This window comes from Martes martes (assembly GCF_963455335.1).
Source record: "Martes martes genome assembly, chromosome: 13".
Lineage (NCBI taxonomy): Eukaryota > Metazoa > Chordata > Mammalia > Carnivora > Mustelidae > Martes > Martes martes.
In genome coordinates this window covers 84768905-84792608 of record NC_137901.1, presented here as the reverse complement: position 1 = coordinate 84792608, position 23704 = coordinate 84768905, and the positions used below count along the sequence as shown (strand labels likewise).

The window sequence follows — 23704 nt, the reverse complement described above, 5'->3', positions numbered from 1 at the left end:
GAGGCCTTGCTGTGCCACACAGCTCCCCCATCACAGCCCCCGATACTGCTCTTCTGTGACCAGAGCCACAGCATGGCGATGTGTTTCTTCTGTTTACATGGGTATCTCCTTTTCTTTCCTCTTTTTGTCTGATTCCTCCAACTACACGCTCCAGGGGACGGGGATTTTGTGTCCGCAGAGCCCAGCACAATGTCTGCACATAGTAGATGCTCAGTTAAACATCTGTGACATGACTAAGGAGTAAAGTGCTTGCCCCCTCTCCTGGAAAAGTCTAGCCTCCTCCCCGGGGCACAGTGACAATATCACGGGGCACGTCTCCCTGCCCGGCACTGCTCTGAGAGACTTCCCTTCAGATTCACGGTTGCTGGCTTCTCCTCTCTAGCTCTCAAGAGAAAGCAGCACAGGAGGAAGACCAAGGGGGAGAGTTTCGAGAGCTATGAGGTGGCCCACCTCAGGCTGCTCAAGCTGACCGAGGACGGGAACCTCAATCAGCTCGTCGAGGACTTTCTGGCCAAGGAGGAGAAGAACTTCGCCAGGTTCACGTACGTCACGGAGCTCAACAATGACATGGAGATGATGCACAAGAAGACCCAGAGAATCCAGGTCAGGCGGCTCTTCTTTCCTCGGCCTGAGAGCCGCACACCCTCACCGCAGCCTTTCTCAAAGCGGCTCCCTTGAAACACTCCTCGAGATGCCCTATAAAGAGGGCCTCGAGGTCTAGTCGCTTTGGGAAACACTATATTCCTCCAGGAATACCTTGCTGAAATTGGTATTTGTCTTCCAATAGACACAAACACGTAAGGTGCTCCTGCCCCCACACCCCCAGTAGTGACACTTGTAATCCATGGCATGTTCTGTAATCCAGGGTTCCCTGAACTATAGCCATGGCTGGATACAGCCTGTGGTCGGCTTTTGTACAGGCCATGAGCTAAGAATGTTTTTTACATTTTTACAGAGTTAAAAGGAGAAATAAAAAGAGGATATACACAGGAGAGATCATATGTGGCCTGAAATGCCTAAAATATCTACTATCTGGTCCTTTGCCTTAAGAGTTTGCTGAACCCTGTTAATCAACAGCTCCACAGAACTGAGGAGAGATGGTCAATCCATCTTGAAGAGAACTGATGTACTTGAGCATAGTAAAGGCTCTGACTAGTCCTGCAGTAAAGAAAACTATTTACCTTTGTTGAGACCATAATTTCCCAAACTTAACTGGCTCCTTGGGCTGCTTATTCTCCAGAACACACATAAACAGCCTTTGGAACTGTCTGTATAGCATAGAATCTAATCTCCTTAGTGTGACACTCGGGGCTCTTCAAAATTTGGCTTCAACCTGCCTTGGCAGGTTCACCTCCCCTCACAACCCCAAAGGCGCCCTCCATGGCTGCCAGTCTCAGCTGTCCTGTGCACTTCCCTCTTCTGAGGCTTTCCTCGTGCCATTTCCTCCTCCACTCCTGCTTTTCTTCTGACGAAATACTGCTCATTAGTCCTGACCCGCACAAATGTCACCACCACTGGGAATTCATAACTCCTCCCATTGGGGTCCCTGTGCTGTTTGTATGCTGAAGGGAGCCTTTTGCAATGTCACTGTCTCCTGAATATGGAGCAGGTGCACTGGTCATATACAGACAGCTAGTAGCCTGAATATAGGTGAAGACATTTTAATTTACTAGTGGTGAGTTAATTTTTATGAGGATTAGGACAAATATAGCTTGTAACCTAGTGATTTAATGGGTATTATTATTTAGGATGATAAGTAGTAATAACAGTAAAGAAATAATGATAAACATAATAAAATGAACACAATTTGGCTGATGAAAGAAAACTATTAATAGACAGTAATAGATTGGGATCGGTAATAATCATACAGGTCGCATATGAGCATGATGAGAATGAAGGTGATGGTATCAGTGTGGTCATGGGAAACAGAGGGCATGCCCCAAATGGGTACATGGAGGCAGGATTTTTTAAAAAGGGACTATTTCAAAGGTTCAGGACTGGTGAGAGAGGGCTCTAGAATAGGTGAGAGGAAGGAGCTGGTTCTGGAATCAGGAATGAGGTATGTGGAGGAGGGTGTCTCTGTGTCTATCCTGGAGGGATTGTGGCCAAGCTAGTTATCTGCAAAGATCGGAGGGCAGTGGGGAGGGAGCAACTACCCCCAACCTCTTTCTACCCACTAATCTCCAGCTGGCGCCTCCCAGTGGCTGGGTACAACCCAAGCCAGGGGACAAGGGAGCCCAGAGCCATAGCCCCCGGGTCTGCAGCAAAGGGTGAGGAAGTGAGGCAGGTGGATTTGGGGGAAAAAGGAGAATGTTCAGCTCAGTGTGTGTAGAGGGGGCAGGGCTGGGGGAGATGAGCTTGAACGGCCCTCTGTCTCCCTTCCGGAAGGTGATCTTCTAGGGGACAAACGTCCCCTAGTTGTGCCTTCTAGGCACAAACGTGTATTTCCTCTGCTTTCCTAATGCCCAGGATAGCCCTGCACACAGGGGGAGGCACCAGGAAATGGCTCCAAAACAGTGACGGACCTTGACCTTGCCACTTACCGTGAGAATAGTACCCTTTTCTCCTTCAGCCACTCAGACTCTGTCAGGACCAGTGTGTCTGATGACAGATGGCCACTCCTGCCCTGTCCCGGCCTCAGTCTCCACATCTATAGAATGATCTCTTTGGACTAGAGCAGTACTTTCCAAACTTCTATTAAAAAAAATAAATAAAAATAAAATAAAGCTACAGAACATTTTCATTTAAACCCAGGTTGTGAGGAAACATGGTATAGAAAACAGGTAAAATGGAGCAGTTTGGGATGAAGGGGTTGGGGTGCGGGAGGGGTGGCTGGAGGGGTTGCCTGGACCCTTACCTTCCTGTCTTCTTGTGGCACCTCTGCTCAAACTAGGGTTCGGGTAGGAAGAACATATAAACCCCAAACAATTAGGATTCTATCAACCAACTTCACCCCTTTCCGGAGAGAGCACCAGGGTCAGAGGTTGTAACTGGTTGAACCCCACTCTCATTCTTCTTTTGCTTGGTCTCCCCTACCCCCCCCCCCAATTTAAAAATTATTAGTTGCCAACGTTTAAAAATCCGGATATTCCACATGAAAACCTGGATTTCTGGTTTCTCTTGGAACATCCGATCTGACAACTCCAGCTCTGCAGCCCCCCTGAAGCTGAAGGCGGCTGGCTCACATCTGCCCACACCAGCTGGATCCCATCTACTCTTGTGTCTCAGGCCCGCTGCCCTGAGGGCCTTTGAACCTTCTGCCTCCGGGGTAGGCGCTTCGCCACTGCCCTCAGGTGGCCATCCACAGTATTGCATGGAAAGTCTTTGGGCGCAGAGATTTGAAGGATGAAAGGATGGATGATGGGTCCATTTGGGACCTGGGAAGTGGGCAGGACACTGATTCTCATTTTCTGGGAGACAGCGTCTTACTAGTCCCCGTGGGATGACAAGGACAGACCGTAGGTGAGGGATGTGAGAACGCTAGTCAGAAACTGATTCAATGAAGAAATGGTTACTAAACAAAATTGATCTTTCCCATTCACCATGATAGTACCCCCTCTCTAGGCTACACAGCCTGTGTCTGACCTTAACACGAGTGTGTCTGATGAAGGACAGACAAGTCCATGATCTCCCTGGGTTTCAGGCTCCTCATTTGTAGAATGATGTTTGGACCAGAACAGTAGCTTCTGAGCTTTTCTTTGAAGTTATAGAACTGTGGCTTTTGGGACTTAATGGACTACCTGCTGAACAATTCCTGAAAATGCTTGTTTCTAATGAAAATGCTTTATGTTTTAAAAATCTTAGATGGATATGCTCATTATAGAAAATTTGGAAAATACCTAAGGATTGTATTTTTTAAATCATCCATTATCCCATTCCCAAGAGATAATCATTGTTGACATTTTGACCTATTTCCTTCTTCTTTTTTTTGGGGGGGTGGTGCTTTTAAAACTTAACATAGTGATTATATATAGTATAAAGAGAATTACATATTCTTTTAAAAAAGATTTTATTGATTTATTTGAGAGAGATTGAGTGAGAGAGAGAGAGCACAAACCAGGGGGGAGAGACAGAGGGAGAGGGAGAAGCAGGCTCCCCACTGAGCCAGGAGCCCAATGTGGGGCTCAATCTCAAGGCCCTGGGATTATGACCTGAGCCAAAGGCAGGTGCTTAACTGACTGAACCACCCAGGAGCCCTGAGATTTACATATTCTGATTGCAAAAAATATTCTTTTGGTTTTTTTATCTAGCAAGTATTTACTGAGCACCCACTATGTGCCAGGCACTATTCTAGACACTGATTATGGCACAGTGAACAAAATGACAGAAAGTTCTGCCCTCCAGCAGTTTCTGTTCTGACAGAGAGAAACAAACAATAAATGGCAAGCCTAATAAATACATAAATTATAGAGTACATTAGAAATTGGAAATGATGTGGATAAAGAGATAAAGTGTAACAGGTAAAGAGGGGTTCTGGAGCCAAGTGAGGGCATGGGAAGTTGAGAAGCTAAGATTTGAGCAGACTTGTAGGTGAGGGAATAAGCTATGCAGATCCCTGGGGAATGAATGTTCCAGGCAGAAGAAACAGTAAGTGCAAAGGCCCTGAGGCAGAGAAGGTGCCTGTTTATAGTACCGGGATCATTCTAGACTGTTCACGCTGTTTCGAAATTTTTTCCCCTGAAATTCATCATAGATCTATCCCAACATCTTCTATGTTCTTTTTAGTGGCTTCTGGAGACCTTGAATGCTCTGTAGTAGAATCATAAGGTACTTCTTAAAAATGCAGATTCCCCAAGTTCTATCCCATACCTACAAACCCAGATTCCCTAAGAATTGTCCAGGAATCTGCATTTTGAACCATATTTTTATTTAAGACTCATTCCCCTCATGACATGAATGTACCATCATTGATTTAACTGATCCACTATCCGTACACATTTAGATCGTCTCTAACTGGGGGCCATAATAAGTAATAACATGACAGACAGCCCTGAGTAGCCACTTAGCCCACATGTCCTACTATTTCCATGGGACAGAGTCCTAGAGATGAAATTAACTCAAAAGGTAGCCTTTTGCATTTGGACACACTGTTCTAGCCCTAGGGGTTCTCGAATCTGGTCCCTGGATCAACAGTAGCAGCAGCTCCTGGGAACTTTTGAGAAATACACATTCTTGGGCCACGCTCAGACCTACTGGCCCAGAACCTCTGGGAGAGGGGCCCCGCAGTCTGTGTTTTCACAAACCTCCAGATGATTCTGATTTTTGCTAGAGTTGGATAAGCCCTGCCCTGGGGCTGCCTTACATTTATTATAATAGCGCTAGCCACATATGGCTATTTATGTTTAAACGCATTTAAATTAAGTAAAATTAAAAATTAGCTCCTCAGTGGCCCTACCTAGGAGTGGCCAGTGGCCGCAGGACTGGATGGTGTTGAGAGAACATTGCCACCATTACAGTTCTACTGACCGTGCTATTCTAGACAATTCTCCAAGAAGAATGAACCACCCACCCACGCCTTCATCCTCCTTTTAATTAAGAAATACCAGGGGCACCTGGGTGACTCCATTGGTTAAGCATTCAGACTCTTGATTTCGGCTCAGGTCGTGATCTCAGAGGCCCGGGATTGAGCCCTGCATCGCATTGGACTCCGCACTCAGTGTGGAGTCTGCTTGAGATTCTCTCTCTCTTTCTAAAATAAAAATAAATAAATCTTAAAAAGAAACATGAGAAAGAACCTCCATGGGCATAAGAGGGGCCCAGGGGTTTGGGGGCTCCTGGAAACATAATTTAAATTCCCCTCATCTTCTCAAGGCACAGGCTTAGCTGCAGGTGTGGTGGGGAGGGGAACACCCACTCCTCCTTATGGTCTGGTTCTCTTGTGAGCAGGATGAGATCATCTTCTTGAGATCCCAGCAGAAATCATCCCATGATGACAACCGCTCCATCCTGAGAGAGTTGGAGGTAAGACCAGGGTGGGGAGGGAGGGACGTGGGAGTCTCTGTCGTCTGTCTGTCTGTCAGGCGGTCTGTCTGGTGGTTCTCGGGAGGAGTACCTTATCTCCCCCATGAGACTCTATTGGCCTGGCTCATGTCTGGACATGTCCTGAGCCTTTGTCTCGGGCCACCTGTGCTATAGATATTGCTGCAGAATTTTGTCCCTAAAGCCTCTTTGTCCATTTTAAAGACTCCCTGACTTCAGGGAGCCTAGCCCAGGCACTTGTGTCTCTAATTTCATCCCAGATTGGCAAATCCCAGACAGAGCTCTGCCTCAGTAATTTTTTTCTCTCCCCTTTTGTCTTGGCTGTGGCTGTTTTCAATCAATAACAATTATTATGAACATTTTTTTTAGCAATTATTTCATACCAGACACTGGACTAAGTGCTTTGCTTGTACTATCTCATTTAATCTTCACTAACAGTCCCATGAGGTAGTTGCTATGATCTCTACATTGTACAGACGAAGAAACAGGTTCAGAGAGGTAAAGTCACTTGACCAACATTATGGAGCAGGGATGCTGTATAAGAGCTTTGCATTGTATTTAGTTGCTAATCACAAGAAACCAAAGTAACAATGGCCTAAGCAAGGTAGCATTATTTACTTTGTTAAGAAATAAGTTTGGAGATAGGTCCTTCAGGGCGGGTCATGATGTCTTCAGTGACCCAGGCTGCTCCTGTTTGCCATCTTTAGTATGTGGCTTACATCCCCCAAGGATGCCTCATGGTTGTACTGTAGCTGCCAAAGATCCAGCCATCACATATATATTCCAGGCAGGAAGAAAGTTGGAAAGGCAAAAACAAAAAACAACTTTGCTGAAGGTTAGGCAGCTTAAATGTTTCTTTCCGTGAAGACTCAGTCAATGCCTTCTGTATTTACATCTCACCATCTCTATTGCAGAGGAGGATTGGAAGTAGAACTTGAACTGGGCACATTGCCACCCCAAATACAATCAGGAGTTTGTTATGAAGGTGTTAGGGGAGAATGGATAACAAACGTCTGACAAAGATACGAACCCAGAGAGTGTGACCGCATAGTCCTGCTCTAATGCAGCAGTTCCCCGCCCAGGAACTAAGCTCCAGGGTCATTTTCCGTTACTTTTCTGTGACCTATTTTGTTCTTTGTTGGTATGCACCTGGTTACAGGGATGGCAGTGCCATTCTCTGGTTGGCCACCGGGGGGCAGCAAAGCATAAGGCACCCATCTTGCCAGCGGCCTCTCCCAGGAACCTAGATACAAGGATTTAAACTTTCAGGCAGAAAAAAAAAATTTTTTTAACTAATAAACAAACAAAAAAACCTTCCAGGCAGGGCCCAAGTCCAAGAAGACCTTCCTCAAGCTGAGCACGTGCATGGGGGTCCTATGTCCTCGGCTCAGGGTCACCCAGCGTCCAGATGCTTCCGTGCGTGGGGTTGGGACTGGTGCTGTTCTGCAACCAGACCCTGGGAACAAATGCTTGGGTATGACTCTCCAAAAGTCACTTCCTAGCTGTGTGACTTTGGGAAGGTGACTTCACCTCTCTGAGCCTCTGTTTTCTCAACTATAAAATGGAGATAATGACCATCCTCATTGCAGTGGGCCACGAAGGTGGTGTCAAATCACTCGTGCACATGCTAGGCATGCTGTAGGGCAGAGAATCCTAAATGTAGCTTTCATTGTGGTGGTCCTGTGAGTCAGCGAAACCCCCAAATCACCATCGCCTTGGTTCAAAATGACTGCTCAAGAGATAAAACCCAAAGGTCACTTTAAGTATCTTTAGTCACCTGACTAAAGGTCAGGTACTTAGGCCACTCAGTGGAAGGAAGCTAAACACGAGGTCGCTTTTCTTCTCTGACCTCAATTTTCCTCATCTGGACACTGAAGCAGTTGTGAGGAGTTGTTGAGGTGATATGTGTGAACGTGACCGTGACTGTGAGGTGCTGTCACCATCACATCAGGCTGTCCCTTTAACCATGCGATTCCTTAACCCACCTGTAAGAAGGAGAGGGCAGCTCTTGCTGTCCCTGGAGGACCCGCAGCTCTGGGAACTGGGGACAGGAAGCTGCCTGGTGTGGTGGTGGTGGAGTGACAGTTCAGATCTTGGCCTCCCCCCTCCTGGCCATGTGTGTTGGAAACTCCGTTTCTGCACCTGGAAAATGGGGTGTGTGGTTAGGGCTGACCCTTTGGGACTGTTATTTGGGGTGAGGCTTACGGAGCCATGGGGAATGGTTCCTCACAGGGCCTAGTTCACCTCAGCAAGCCAGGAACTCAGAGGGAGAGACAGGAAGGGACCAGAAGCTCTCATCCAAGAGCAGGGATTCGCAGCCCAGGACTGCTAATCAAGTTCACTTCGGAGGCTTTAAAATTCCTAAGGCCCAGGCTGCGCCCCAGACCAAACCGTCCGGAATCTCTGGGGTTGGGGGGAGGGGGTCAGGGCAGCAGGTGTTTTGAAGCTCCCAGGTGATATCAATGAGAAGCCAAGATTGCAAGCCAATGGACTTGCAGGGTTTCTCAAATGTCATCGTGCATCAGAGTCACCTGGACGTTCACTAAAACACACGTTGCCAGGCCCATCCCCAGACCCTCTGAGTCAGGGTCTGGACTGGAGCCCAAGAATTTGCATTTCTAACTAGTTCCCCGGTAAAGCGAATGCTCCTGGTCCTGGGACCCCACTTTGAGAACCACTGGGCTAGAGTGATAATGTATTAAACTGCAAGTGGTGAAATCAGTTTTTTAGATCAAATCATTTAAAAGTAATGAAACAAAACAGAAATATTAAAACATGCCATAGAGCATTGATTAGTGAAACTTTCACTTCATTTGATTAGATAATACATATAAACACACACCCATATGCACGCTTACGTACATATGTGTGTATGTTTCATACATTGGGCTGCGATGTAAAATGTATTCCTTCCTGGGGGCCACAATGTTAAAAAAGTGAATCACCAGCTTCTAGAAGATACTGTAATCCTGGAGCACTTTGGTGGCTCAATCAGTTGAGCATCTGACTCTTGGTCTCAGCTCAGGTCTTAATCTCAGGGTTGTGAGTTCAAGCCCCACTTTGGCCTCCATGCTGGTTGCGTAGCCTATTTAAAAAAAAAAAAAATGAAAAGACATAGTAATCCAGTGCACATGTAGACACACGTATATGTAATTGAAACAAAATGTACATTTAACAGTATTTCCCCTCTTTATCTGAAACGCTCTTTATCAGAAATTCTCTTCCTTTCTTTTCTGTTCTATTTACTTTCTTTCTTTAAAATGCTGAGCATTTATTAATTAAAATGCTTAACAGATTGATTTTGTACCCCCTGAGTGGTTTGAAATTCTGTAGTTCAGAGACCTCATTTCCAGAGGACCCCAAACCCCCATCTGCACTGAAAGTCCTCATGTGGCCACTGAGCCCAGGGTGGCAGTCTGGCTAATGCGGACTGGGAATTGGGGGTCTGTCACCAGGAGAAACTGAAGAAGACCACGGAGGAGGCAGACATGTATGAAAACAGCTACAAGGAAATCAGCAAGACCTTGGAGTATCTCAAGAACTCGGTGGAGAATCTGTTTAAAAAGATTAATTGTGATGCCACTACCATCCTGGGGCACTTAGGGGAGACAGGGAAAATTACCGACAACAACCTTCCACAGTACTTTGGTGAGTCAAGCTTGGGGCCATTGGACTGTTAGGATCCATTTCCAGAGCTTTCTATGAGCAGGCGCGAGGGCTTGTTCTTGGGTGGTGGTGGTGAGCCTAGTGGAGAAGCATGTGGGCCATAATGCCAGCCCTCCTGGGTTCAAATCCTGGTTCTACTCTTACCAGCTCTGGGCCACTGGGCAACTTTTTGAATCTGTGTTTTAATTCTTTCATCTAAAAAAAAAATGAGGAGTAAGCCCAATCCATACCTCAATGTTTGTTGGGAAGATTAAATAAAATTTAATTGTAGTAAAACTATATGATCATGTCAGTAGAGACAGAAGAAGCTTTTGACAAATTCAGCATCCATTCATGGTCAAGATTCTCGACAAACTAAAACTGGAAGGAAACGGTCTTAACCTTGAAGGGTGTGTACAAAACACCAATAGCGGGGGGCACCTGGGGGGCTCAGGTGGTTAAGTGCCTGCCTTTGGCTCAGGTCATGATCCCAGGATCCTGGGATCAAGCCCCCATATGGGGCTCCTTGCTCAGCGGGGTGTCAGCTATCTCCTTTCCCTCTGCCCCTCCTACCCGCTTGTGCTCTCTCTTTCTCTTAAGAAAACACAACAATGACAACAAAAAACCTACAGCTAACCTCACCCTAAAGGGTGGAAATTTGAGTGTTTTCCCTCTAAGATCAGGAACAAGGCGAGAATGTCTGCTCTCACCACTCCTACTCAGTATCATGGTGGTGGTCCTAAGCGATGCAATAAGGCAAGAAAAAGAAATGGAAAGCATACGGGTTGGAAGGAAGAAATAAAGTGCTCAGAGCAGTGCCTGGGATGTAGCAAATGCCTATGAACTAGAACACACATTTCTAGCCATAGGCCTGAGCTCAGGATGGAGAAGGAGGAAGGCACCTCCACAGATCATGACAATTTGGAATGAACGGCTTGCCCTGCTCTTAGAATAAAACCTACAGTTCTTAATACAATCTGTGTTTGGGAGTTTCCCATCATGCCCCCTCCTGCCAGGTTCAGTGATTTGCTGGGAGGCCTCATAGGCTCAGCATATGGTGGTACTCGTGGCTATGATTTGTTAGAGCAAAAGGATAAAAAGCAGCATCAGCAAAAGGAAAATAGGCCCTGGGGTGAAGTCTGGAGGAAGCCAAGAGCAAGCTTCCAAGGGTCCTCTCCCAGCGGGGTCACACAGGGTGTGCTAATCCCCCCAGCACTGTGTTGTGACAATGTAGGTGAAATGTTGTCCACCGGGGAGGCTCACTAGAGAGACTGTGCCCATAGTGTGGGAAAAAAAACCCAGGTGTTTAGCAGAAACGTGTTTTGTATACACAGTTTAGGCACATCGAGCTGCTGTTATCAATCAGTTAATGATGATAGGAACCTTTCTGAAACCCAAGTTCCCTGATGCCAGCCTGGGGCCAGCCTGGGAAGCAGGCCCTTCAAAGGACAGCAGCCAGACTGCTGTGTTAACTCTTTCCTGCCCACAGCCTATCAGGTTCTGCACAGCCTGGCCCTTGCTTCCATTTCTCACCTTCCTCATCCTACTCTCTGTCCTTGCTTACCACCTCACGTCACAGTCTTCGGTGTATTCTTGCAACCCTCCCCTCAATGCATTCCTACCTCAGGGCCTTTGCACAAGCTGTTCCTGGTATCCTTGTCTTAGAATTCTCAGATCTCAGTTTAAATGTCCTTTCTCCAGAGATGCCTGTGTGGCTCAGTTGGTTAAGCTGCTGCCTATGGCTCAAGTCATGATCCCAGAGTCCTGGGATCAAGTCCCACATCAGGCTCCTTGCTCAGTGGGGAGCTTGTTTCTCCCTCTCCCACTCCCTCTGCTTGTGTTCCCTCTCTCGCTGCGTCTCTGTCAAGTAAATAAATAAAATCTTTTTAAAAAACCACATTGTATCTAAATCCAGTGGTTACACAATCCAGATAATGATCATCTGGATAACAAGGTTCCTTGGTAAATTTGTCTTTCTCTCCGTCTTCTTCACACACACTGAAGCTTATGGGCTTCATCAGGTCAGGGCCTGCATCTTCCCAGTTACTGTTCCTGTCATTTTGGTTCCCCCCCATGCCTTGGGAACTTCTAGCACTGCGCCTGGCATGGCAGGTGTCTGATAATCATTTGTTGAGTGAGTAAATGAGTGCACCACGCTGGTGAGTGCACCACTCTGGTGAGTGCACAAGGCTCTGAAACACAGAGGAGGGGCAGGTCCCGGGAGTAGGCCGCTCAGAGAAACGTTCAGCGGAGCCCTGATCCAAGTCTTAAAACACCAGCAGGCATTATTCAGGGATGTCGTGTCGGGATGGGTGTCGGGAAAGCCACTCTGGGCAGAAGGAACAGTGTGAGCAAAGGTCGGGAAGCCTGAGACAGACAGTGCACAAGAGAAAAATTATTCGTTTATGGGGCTGCCCGGGGCTCCCAGTTTTTGGTGTAATCCAGTGTTTCTCAACCTCCTTTCACTATTGCCTCTTTAGGAGTCTTTTCAGACATTCTTTCCCCAGTTGTGGTCCTCAGGCAGTTTTAACACTCTTGGTACACTATATAGTCGTTTTTGTTCTGTATGTATATCTGTTTTATGTTATAAAGTCAGGTGGGGTTTTTTGGTTTGTTTTGTTTTGTTTGCCTCTCAGCAACAAAGTTTTGCCCTCTCGGGATGATATGGCCTGGAGAATGCATGGTGTAGCCCATGAGAGACACCTCGTCCTGTTCCTTCCCTTCCTCTCCAGCAGGGGACCTCACCCCCAATCCCACCACCCCCACCCCACCCCCACCCTGACCCAGGTCTCTGGGCTGCCGTCTTGGTTCTGATCAATTTTTTTTTTCCAGCCATCATCGAAAAGAAGACCAATGACCTGCTGCTGCTGGAGTCCTACAGGCGGATCCTGGAAATGGAAGGGGCGGAAACCGAGACCCAACCGCCCTTTGTCAACCCCTTCTGGGGCGGCTCTGCCCTCCTTAAGCCTGCAGAACCCATCAAGGTCATCCCCCCAGTGTTTGGGACTGACCCCTTGGGCGAAAGGTTGGATGAAGGTGAGTCCTTGTCCTCCCGCGGCCTGTGCAGGTTGCTAGGAGACCTGTGCTGGGGAGAGTCTGCAGTGTAGAGCCTGTTTCCCTTTATGAGCCTCATTGGGTTCCACTGTGGCTGTGGCCCTGGGCCTGTTTCGCCGGGGGGATGCTTCTCCCTACAGCACAATGAAGATCCTGGACTTTAGTGATCCTGGATGTATACATATTTTAAATCACTACTTTGTGACCATTTAAAATGAACCTTAAAATGTCCACAGTCTACAAACCGGCAGCACACGAGAATCCCTGATCCCGTCTTTCACCCTTACCCCATGACCCTGAGTCTTACTCCTCCTGTGACCACCCTTGGGCCGCCCCCTACCATGTCCCCCAACCTCCTGGCTGAAGCAGCTGTGGCTTGGCTGGTGACCGGAGCCAGATGCCTAAGTGGCCCCCCGTGGCCAGGCTTCTTCCCGGGCAGAAGTTCATGACGCTCCCCTCACTGCGGGAAGCAGCCCTTCTTTCTGGAGGTGGAGAGAAAAATCAGCCCCATCTGGGTTTTGGAGGGCAGTGTGGCCACAGGTGTGACAAGCCTGAGACCTGGTTACACCCATTAGGCCCATAATCTCACCCGTGCAAACTGGTCCTTCAAGAAACATTTACTCAAGTAGGACGATGTTCACTGCAGTCCCAAACTGGAATCACTGTTCACCCATCCATGCATAGGAATGCTATGCAGACACGGAAAAGAATGCAGTGGGACCCTATAAATTCCCTCTCTTACACACACAGGGTATATAAGTTATAGATATAATTGTAATATATATGGATTATAGGAATATATATATATATATATATATATTCATTAGTCCTCAACCAGGAGTGATTTACGCCTCAGAGGACTTCTGACAATGTCTGGAGATATTTTTGTTTGGTGCAGCTGGGAGGTGGGGGGTGCTGTTGGCATCTAGTGTCCAGGAATGCTGGTGAAAGTCCTACAGTGTACAAGACAGCCCTTGACAGCCCTGATGTATAATAGGGCAAGAGATGTATATAATGGGAGAGAGAGAGACAGAGAGAAGGAGGAGGGGGAGGGGACGGAGGGAGGGAAGTTGAGAGGGAAGGAGGGAGGTCTAACCAAGGATTTATAGGCTGACTTACAGTGGGTTCTTGTGGTGATTCACAGAGAACTTTGCATTTCTAAGTTGAACAATTCTGTATTGTTTAAAATTTTTTACAATGATCTTGAGCATCTTTAGTAATCAGAGAAAACTGGATTTAAAAAAAAAAAGTTGTCCCACTTCTCTAAGTAGCCCTTCAGGTGTGCAGGTGTGTCAATGATGGGGGGTGGGGAGTAGGGGAAGAGTGCCAACACACAGATGTATGTGCACACGTGCTCACACACACACCCACAGCCTCCTGTTCGATTTAGTCGAGGCAACTGAAACTTAGCAGGAGTGAAAGCTGGGTCTGGCATTAGCCACCCTAACACCGCTTCCCTTGGGCCGTTGAGTTCCTAAGAGGAGGGTGGCAGGACCCAGCTGCTGGTAATGCTTCCCTCACAAGGTCAGGAACTTGCAGATGATGCCTTCACTTCTGCTCAAGGGAATGTTGATAATCATTGGGTTCTCTTAACACTAGTCTCTATGGCCCCTATGTGTGAATTCAAAGGGACACCCCCTCTGAACAGATTGAGAAAAGGGGACCCTTCTGTGTGGACATGGTTTGGCAATTGAGTGGGGGTTGGATTTCAGCCCATCCATTCACTTGTCTCCACCAGATGTCTGTGCAGTCTACATCCTGAACAACTGCTCATGGTGGCCCTGTCTCTCTGACATTAAACTAAACTCACCTTCACATCCTCTTCTGGGAGAAAAGTAATCATTGTCTTGCGCATCCCTGTGCAGTACATCTTTACTGATGCTTTTCCTCCCTGAACCTCAAGAATGCTCACACTCCACTCCCAGCAGTGTGGAGGGTCCCCAAACCAGACTTGGACGTCCTTGCCTTGGGCGCGTCCATGAATGGGGCAGAGAGGCACCGTCCCTGGGAGGGAAGCTATCTATACCCACCCCACGCTGGGATTCATTTCCAAACTCCTCACACAAGTCCTGTCTTTGATGCAGTCGAGCAGCCCCTGGACCACAGCAGCCTTCAGCAGCTCGTGTTCAGCAACTACATCGCAAGAGAGTTTCGAAGCAGGGACTTACATTCAGAGAGCGTACCGGAGAAGGGGGATGATCCGAGGCTCAGGAAGAAGTTAACAGGTTGAGACAGACGGGGCTACATTTGTACCTTAACCAGAGAGAATAAATGTTTTCTTCCGTAACCCCTGTGCCTCCTCACACTCATTGCAAAGAGACTAGACTAGGCTTCTGGGAGCCACCCTGGGATGGGGTAGAAGAATTAGGACAGAGGAGCTGAGACAGGAAACAAGAGTTGTATGAGGTCACCATGACTCCTGAAACTCCCTGAGATTGGGACCAGAACAAACAGCTAGTACTTCTGAAATTAGAAATTAACCTCTGATAGTTAACGGATGAGATTTTTTTTTTTTTTTTGCCAAATGAGCCATATTCTTAGAATGAATGTGAGGCCTCTTCCCCTTCATTTCTCACGGGGCCTGTCTAAGCACATCTATGGGAGAAACATTCCAATGGCATCCTAAAGGAGAAGATGTCATGGAAGCTAGGCTCTGCAGAAAAGGGCTGTGGTCCTCTAGTTAACACTCCAATAAATCGTGGCCCTTGATAGAAATGGTCCTGAGTGGCTGTGGAAGATCTATTTCAAATAAAGAGTTACAAGGATTCCATAGTAATGACAGCAGGGTCATCACTCGCTCATACTCGGCCTTCACGGGAACTAGCAAAGGATCCTCTTTATTCAAGGCACTTCTGTCAGAGAAACACCAGGAACCAATACACAACATCCTGTTTATTTGAACCCAGCTTCGGGATGGATTTCTAGCTGCGGGATGTGTGGCCGCGTGGTATCTAGAGGCCACTGAGGCTGCAAAGATGGAAATGGGTAACAAGGCAGCCACACAGCTGACAGGCCAGTAGCAGGGACGGCAGCATTACCGGGCAAAGTGAGAGGAACGGCAGGGACCACCTCCCCGCCGAAGACGAGCCCAGGGTTGGCTGGTGAGCCCCTCTCAGTCCTTCTCTTCCCCATGGGTGATGATGTGCACCAGGTTCTTATAGTCCAAGTTGCCAGTCACATCCGGGGGGAAGGCGGCGAACATCTGGTCAATCTGTAATGAGCCAGCAGCACATGCTCAGTGTGACGGGAGGGAAAGCAAGAGGGACCACCGTGTGCGGGTCCCCGTGCTGAGCCAGAGGCAGCAGGCCTGGGGTGGGTGTGGGGACACGACGCTCAGCTCCCCCTCCAGGAAGGCCTTGTCACCCTGCTGCTGCAGAGAGCTGTCAGCCCCAAGGTCATGGCATTCCTGGGGCAGCCCACAGCCAACTGATCAGGGTGGGATCCAACTTGGGGGCCTCTCTCCATGGCTCCCTGGGAGGTGGGGTGCAGCCAAGACACTCTTTGGGCCTGAGCTGAGGGTCAGCAGCTCCCTCCGTGCTTCCCTGCTCCTTTGCCCTTCCTTGCCTTTCTGCAGGTGCTGACCCCACGGGCTGTCCTGCAGGGATGTTCCTGGGAACCCGCCTGTAGCAGATAAAGCGGGGATGGCAAATGCATGTACACAAAGGGGCTAGGCAGATTGTGTGAGGGAGCAAGGGGGCCTGGTGGGGACTGTGGCTAAAAGCAGTCGTACAACCCATCCAGGCAGAGCCAGCCGAATGCGGCCAAATGGGCTAGGAGGTCAGACTTTTTGAGGGAATCTGACTCTTGGAGGGAAATGAGAAATCTAGATTTTTTTTTTTCAACATGCAATTTCCACATTTAAAAAGTATTGACTAGTTATTTTTTAAAAATACCTCTCAGCCAATACTAGCTAACACTTACACTGTCCTTGTCATATGCTTCAACACTTTATATATCTTAACTGGTTTAATCCTCAGAACATACTACCAGGAAAGTTTTATTACCCTCCCCACTTTATAGATGAGGGAACTGAGGCACAGGGAGATTAAAGTGCTTGACCCAAGTCACCAAGCTGGTAAGAGGTGAAGGCAGGCTCTTTTAAGTGCTTGAGTTTCAGGGGGAAACCTAAATACAATGTTTAGTGAAATGTGAAAACTGATGGCTTCAAGCCTGAGAAGGGGTTATTTTAAATACTCCATTAATAATATCAACAGGGCCGTTGATATTATTAACAGGACTTTGGGCGAATTAGCAAAAGTGCCCCTTCTTCCAGGCATATTACTGCCTCCTACCAGAAGAAGTCGTATATACAGCTTTAAAAAAATAAAATAAAATTACAACGGGACACTTTACTGCCATCTGCTGGAACACAATTGCAACCAGCAGATAACTCCGCAGTGTATTTTAGGAGCGCAACAGCCAAAAGAATTGCACAGTGCGGAACCTACATGACAGTATGTGGCGCCATGCAAACCACCCTCACTCCATCAGGAAACTGGTGTTCAAACCGGGGCTCCCAGCACTGTGAAGAAGATGGACCTAAAGTCAGACAGACCTAGGTTTGAATCCAGGCCCCCTCATTTAGCAGTGGTGGTGTCCTTTCAGGCAAGTGACTAACTTCCCTGGGCCTCAGTTTCCCCATCTATAAACAGGAGCTGAGGCGACTGTGTTCAAGATGCCGTTACCTCCTCTTTGGAAAATCTCTCTGCCTGTGTGGTCAGCATCTCCCGAACGCTGCCAAGAGAGAACAGCAGGTGTTGGCACCAGGTGTGTCTATGGGAAGCAGGGAACCCCTATGTCCTCCCCTACACATCCCACTCACTAATCAGCCTTGAGCACCCCTTTGCCTTCGGGGTCGAACACTTTGAATGCGTTGAGAATGGTCTCCTCGGGGTCTGCCCCTGAAAGAGAGAACAGGGTTGAACATGCCATGGGTGGCCAGGGACCCGTGGTACCCCAGGAGGCAGGGCCCAGCTCCCTCCAAAGATGGACGGGCCAAACCCAGGCTGTTTTGCTTGGAGGAAAGGCCCTGCCTTCTTCTGAGCGCTGAACCTTGGTAATCGGAAAGAGTGGGCTGGGAATCCAGTCACTTCTGAGCAAACCCGTGCTGAAACGTGAATCTAGATTTAGAAAGGCTGGGATTCAAATCTTATCTCCAGCATTTACTAGCTGTGTGGCCATAGGCCAGTGGCTTTCCATCTCTGAGCCTTAGACCAGGGATAAGAAGAGAACCTGCCTCCTAGAGGCTAAACCAGGGAATGCATGCAACGGGCGTGGCATGAGATCTGGCTCAGGGTAAGCCTTGGAGCAATGGGAACCGCTGCTTTTATTTTTTCTCCCGCCAGGGTTACTCTGCCTTCATCTTCTGCCCACCCTTGTCTGCCCTCCTGGTGCTTTAATTCATGCCCAAAGATGAAGATACACACACACACACACACAGATGCACAAATGCAGACACACATACACAAATATACATATATGGACTTACACATGAACTTACCCTTAAGTTTCTCCCCAAACATTGTTAGGAACACAGTAAAGTTAATTGGACCTGGAGCTTCCTTGAGCATTTCATCGATTTCCTCATTTTTCACGTTCATACGCCCTACAGCAGGAAACACACGATCAGGGCCCCCTAGGCTGGGTCAGGAACAGCTCTGAGGACCCTGGCATCTGCCCTCGTAATTCCACTGGAGGGAATCTAGTCTAGGGACAATCAGAGACGGAGTGGGCATGATCAGATTCACTGGAAAGGATGTTCTCCACAGTGTCATTTATAATAGCCAGACAGCTGGAAACAACCCACACATCCAATGGGGGGAGGGGCTAGCATTTTTATAATAGTGTCTTCAGAACCCAGAACATTTTAAACAGATATTTTAACTTTTTACTTAAATGGGAAATGCTCATATTATAAATTATCCCTCTCGGTTGGAGGTGAGAGACAGATCAGAATCACCTGAGGGAACTTTTTCCGATTATAACTGCTGTAACCCACACAGCCTTGGAGATTCTGATATTAGCATCGGCCACAAGCCCATATAGCACCTTTGTGCAAATTTTTAAAAAGCCACTCCTAATTTATGTTTTATTTATTTAAAAGCCACTCATAATTTATGTTTTAAATATAAAAATCTGTAGTGGCTACAGACATGAATAGTAATCTGTAGAATGATGTAGTGCACAACCTGCACAGCTGTTCATGGTGGCCCTGAGTCCTGGGAGTGGGAGTGGAGAGGGGTGAGTGGTTGCAGGTTAGACACATATATTTTGAAAAAGCTCCATATACTCATGCTCACACTGTTGAGATGTTAAAGAGGTGAATCCAAAATAGAATGATTCTAATCTTAAAACAACCACAACAAAAAACCCACAAAAAACCAGATGTACCTAGGAAAGACTTAGAGGGTGAAATGTGACAGTGGAATGTGACCTAATGGTTAAATTTTCTTCTTTATACTTTTCTGAATTTTGCAAATTTTCTATAGTGAGCTGGCAATGCATTCAAAATCACAGAAAAAAATATTTTAAAAGAAAAATGAAAAATACGTGAAGACACTTAAAGCCTCAACACATTGCTATCTTCCAAAGCTTGTCGTAAAGGCCAGCCATGATTGAGCTGTTTCTTTGAAAAATGACAAGCTCTTGACCTTTACAGTGGACCCTTCCACCCCTCGGGAGGGTGGGATAAGGAGACCCTCCTGCAGGCCTAGCGGAGGGACATACCAAGAGCAGCAAAGGTGTCCCTCAAATCATTCTTGTCGATGAAGCCATCCCTGTTCTGGTCCATGATGGTGAAGGCCTGTGGAAGGGGGAGGTTGGCTGGTCAGCCCAGGAGAAGTTGAGTGGAGGAACCCAAGAGATTGGGCTATGGACTGGGGGAAATGAGATTCTGGGATTCAGGGAGCATGAAGGCCATGAGATCAAGAGTCAAAAAAACTGCCTGGCCGTTCCTTAAAATGTTAGGCATAGAGTTGCCATAGGATTCAGTAATTCCAGGGCTAGGCATTTACCCAAGAGAACTGAAAACATCTGTCCCCATGGAAACCTGTGCCTGAACGTCCTAGCAGCTTTATTTACAATAGCCCCAACCTGGAAACCGCCCATGTGACCATCAACTGATGGATGGATCCACCGTGGTCCAGCCACGTGATGGACTGCTCCTGAGCGAGAAGAAGGAAGGAGAGCCTGACACCTGCTGGAACACGGAACACGGAGAAGGCCTGACTTGGGACACCGAGAGAAGCCACGGCAAAAGGCCACATGCTGTATGATGCGTTTCCACGAAATGCCCAGAACAGGCAAATTCATGGGTACAGAAAATAGATGGGCGGTGGCCAGAGGCTGGGGGAGAGGGGGGCAAGGGGAGTGACTGCTAATGGGTACGCGGTTTCTTTCTGGGGTGAGGAAAATGTTTGGAAGTCACAGCTCTGCGACTTCAGTAAATAACCACCAAATTGTGCTCCTAGCATATAAAGGCGAATTTGGGGTTGTGTGAATTACATCTCCACGAAATTGTTATTGAAAAAATCAAGTTAGTACCCGGGTCTCCTCCCCCACCCCGACCCCTACCACCAGAGCCCAGTTATCTATAAACTGGGGCTGGTAATCTTTCCCAGGGAGCACCCATGAACACTCCCAAGAGCCCAGGTCAATTTACAAACGACTTATCATTTGCATGGTTTTTTTGAGTTCTTCGCAGCTGTTTCTGAAAGTATTCGCACCCCCTCCCCCCCGCCCCCCTAGCAGCTGATCTCATTCCAGAGATTGGGACAGGGTGAGGGGGAAGGGGCGTGGCGTCTTCTCCCTGCAAGGTGACAATTTCAAGTTCAGATATGAATATTTCGTCCTGAGAATTCTTTCCCTGGTGGCCTATGGGACACAACGTTCCTGTGATCTGAACATTAGTGAGGACAAAAGAGTACAAGTGTTCGCGTCCCACTTGGAGCCCCAAATTGTTTCCCTTTTGATACAGAACCCACCTGGCTCTGCAGTGTATTTTCCTCTAAAGGCCCAGGTGGGAGTGTGGATGACTCAGTGTGAGCCATCACGACTGCTGGAAAATTAATTCAGAGTCTATCCTTCTAAGCCTGCGGGCAGTGGCTTAATTTGGCCTAATTGGTACTTAGGTTTACTTAATAAGGCTCACTCCCATAGAATGCGATGGCTTTTCCACCTGGCTAGTGTTCTACAATGGGGAACTATATAATTTAAAATCCAAGAGATACTCTTTATCATCTCTCAGTTTGGCAGAAATAATATTTTAGGCTATTAATAATACCCAATGTTGATGGAGATATAGGGGGGAAAAGGTACTTTTTCCTTTTGAAAAGGCTGACGGGGGCAGGGATTAGTACAGCGTTTCTGGAGGGCTGTTGGGTCTGGTTTTTAGTTCCTTGACCCAGTGGTTCTGCTTTTAGGAATTTACCCCAAGGAAACAAGCAAAGATGTGTTATTCATAATCGTAAAACAGTCTAAACAAAGGTCACCTGCAACTGTAGGGAGTGGTTTCAATAAATGATAGAAAATGTTGATGAGGAATTGCCCAAAGAAAAATAGCAAAATAGTTTAAAAGCATATAAATGTAATACAAAAATGACAATATCAGAATGTTAACTGATTATGTCTGGGTGGTAGAATCGTAGGTCGTTTTTATGTTCTTCTTTGTGCTTTTCTGAATCCCCCCCACCCCACCCCCAGCCAATATTTTCAACAAGAAACGTGCTTTGCTTTGATGATCGGCAAAAAATATTAAAAATAATTTCTTTCAATAGTCCACGCACATGTTGAGGCGGGATCTGGCGTTGTTTGGAGGATTAAAAACATCTAGCCCAGAGGTTCCTGCCGGGAGCGTTCTCTCTAACAGGTGGGAATGTCCCTCTGGGCGGATTTTTCAACAGCTGCACCCACCTCCTTAAATTCCTGGATCTGGGTCTGTTCGAACATGGAGAACACGTTGGAATTGGCGCCTTCTGCTCTCTTCTTGGCTTTCTTCGGTGCCTGGAGGGGGTTGCGGGGGAGCATCAATGAAAGGAGTCAGAAGCTGGGGGGTTAGAGAACTAGGTCAGGTGGCCCCATCTCTGAGTGGGCCTCAGCTGCTCATCTGTGAAATGGGGGTACGAGGCCCACACTCATCTCGAAACGGCGATATTGGAGGGATCAGAGGACATGGAATAACGTGTCCCCAAGCACGCTGGTTCTGATGGAGCGTTGGAAACTGTAAGCCTTGCAGAACTTCCTTTGCAAACTGGGGGAGGTGGGGATGCGTCTCAGGGAAGGAGGCAACACTTGCCGACCAGCCCCAGCAGGAGGATCCAGCCGCCTTTGTTTCAGTGCATGTCACAAAATTTCCATAATGCACAGAAGGAGGATTGATTGGAGGGGGGAAACTCGGGCTCGCTAAACCATGAGGGATACCCTTATGAAATGACACTTTTTCAGGGTGTTAAAACCCACTGCTCCCCCTTCCCCCATGCTCCTTTGATCCGGGTGGCAGCGAAATCTCCAAATCTCCGCTCTAAATTTTCTGTCCTTGCATAGGCAAACAGTGCAGAGAAGAGCGAGTTAACTTTTGTCCCCACCCTGCCCCATGTGAAATAGAGCACATGCTTGAACACCATCCATACGTGATTTCATTTAATCCCCCAGTCAACTAGATGCAATTTTTTGGTAAAGACTTTATTTATTTATTTGAGAGAGAGACTGAGAGGGGAAGAGAGGGAGAAACAGGCTCCCCACTGAGTAGGGAGTCCTACTTGGACCTCGATCCCTGGATCCCTGGGATCATGACCTGAGCCAAAAGCAGACGCTTAACTGACTGAGCCACCCAGGCGCCCCGCTACTACTATCATAGCCATTTTACTGGAGAGTCAGCCTGGGCTCAGAGAGGTTGGGTCACTTGCCCAAGGTCACACAGTCACAGAAAGGCAGAACGGAGTTGCATTCTGGAGTCTGTGCTCCTAACCATTCGCCCTGGCTGGCCCTGATTTGGCGGCTTCCTGCTTTGGGAGGGGGGACACCTAACCAAACAACCCAGGGAGACAGGTTTTAAATTTGCAAGTTCAAAAGGTGAAAACAAAAAGATTCTTTTCCCCAGCTGCCTGAACAAGAGAAACGAATTACAATTTGATCCTTAAAAGCGTTCAATCCCATTTTGCAAGCCCTGGGAGTTATTGATTCCTCGAGAGGTCAGTAGACAAGCCATAAAAAAGCCAACTCTCTTATTTTGTTTTTGCGAGTCCCTGGGAGCTGCTGTTATTTGTGGCTTATCGGGGCATTGATTGGGGTTCCTCTGTGTGCACATACCAAGCACTGCTTTTTTCACCAGGGTCTGGGGCCCTCAAAAGCCACCTTTTGCCCCCTCCCCTCTTGTCCTTTGCTCACAGGTGCTGTTTCCTAACCCCCCCCCCACCCCTGTGGCATCACACCTCAGAGCCCTCACTACTCACCATGTTGGAAAGGACACTGCACTGCTTCCCCAGAAGAATCCCTCAGGCTGCCTAGCTCTCCTCGGCTGGGGAACAATAAATACTTCCTCTCCATGTTTAAAAATAACCCCATGACCACTTTTGGCAGTAATAGGTGAGGCGGACACCACCTAAGGCCCCCCCAGCCCATGCCGTTCTTCTGAAGTAAGGGGAGCTCACTTGCCACACAGTGACACATGAGACCCAAAAAGGCACTCAAGGTTAAAGAGACAGGCGGCTGGGTCACAGGGAAAGATGCTGCACGCTCTCGGCAACACTTGGGCGGCATGCACTTGTGCTTGTCAATTTTGAGAAAGAAAAGTGCAGAGAGGAGACTGCTACAATTCTCTGATGTGATCAGGGTCCCACCCCAGGGCCTTTGCACCTGCACTTCCCTCTGCCTGGAGTGTTTTCCCATCAGACCTCTGCGAGGCTCTGTCCTTCACCTCCCTCAGATCTTCGCTGAGATCTTCCCTCCTCAGTGAGACCTCCCCATCACCCTGCTTAAAATAGCCACTCACCCTCTGCCTTCCCGAACCCCTTCTCTGCTTTGTTTTTCT

General features: G+C 47.8%; 2 protein-coding genes across 2 annotated transcripts in view; one reads left to right on the top strand and one right to left on the bottom strand.

Annotated features, from left to right (window-relative positions):
* The window catches only part of CCDC63 (coiled-coil domain containing 63), a gene marked incomplete at its 3' end in the record, with an annotated part of 28340 nt that extends 13432 nt beyond the window's left edge, over positions 1 to 14908 (top strand). Inside the window, exons 6-10 of the mRNA XM_080821638.1 lie at positions 383 to 603; positions 5887 to 5961; positions 9435 to 9627; positions 12457 to 12660; positions 14763 to 14908. Of these exons, the coding sequence (XP_080677764.1) occupies positions 383 to 603; positions 5887 to 5961; positions 9435 to 9627; positions 12457 to 12660; positions 14763 to 14908 (839 nt within the window). The remainder of the gene's footprint in view (positions 1 to 382; positions 604 to 5886; positions 5962 to 9434; positions 9628 to 12456; positions 12661 to 14762) is intronic.
* A 255-nt stretch (positions 14909 to 15163) lies between these two features.
* MYL2 (myosin light chain 2) lies at positions 15164 to 23224 on the bottom strand. Its single transcript, XM_080822100.1, has 7 exons — positions 23127 to 23224; positions 21589 to 21678; positions 19405 to 19480; positions 18179 to 18283; positions 17501 to 17579; positions 17364 to 17412; positions 15164 to 15889 (listed from the first exon to the last, which is right to left on the bottom strand). The coding sequence occupies exons 1-7, from the start codon at positions 23127 to 23129 to the stop codon at positions 15791 to 15793; spliced, it is 501 nt and encodes a 166-aa protein (XP_080678226.1). The 5' UTR covers positions 23130 to 23224; the 3' UTR covers positions 15164 to 15790.
* Positions 23225 to 23704: the final 480 nt, after the last annotated feature.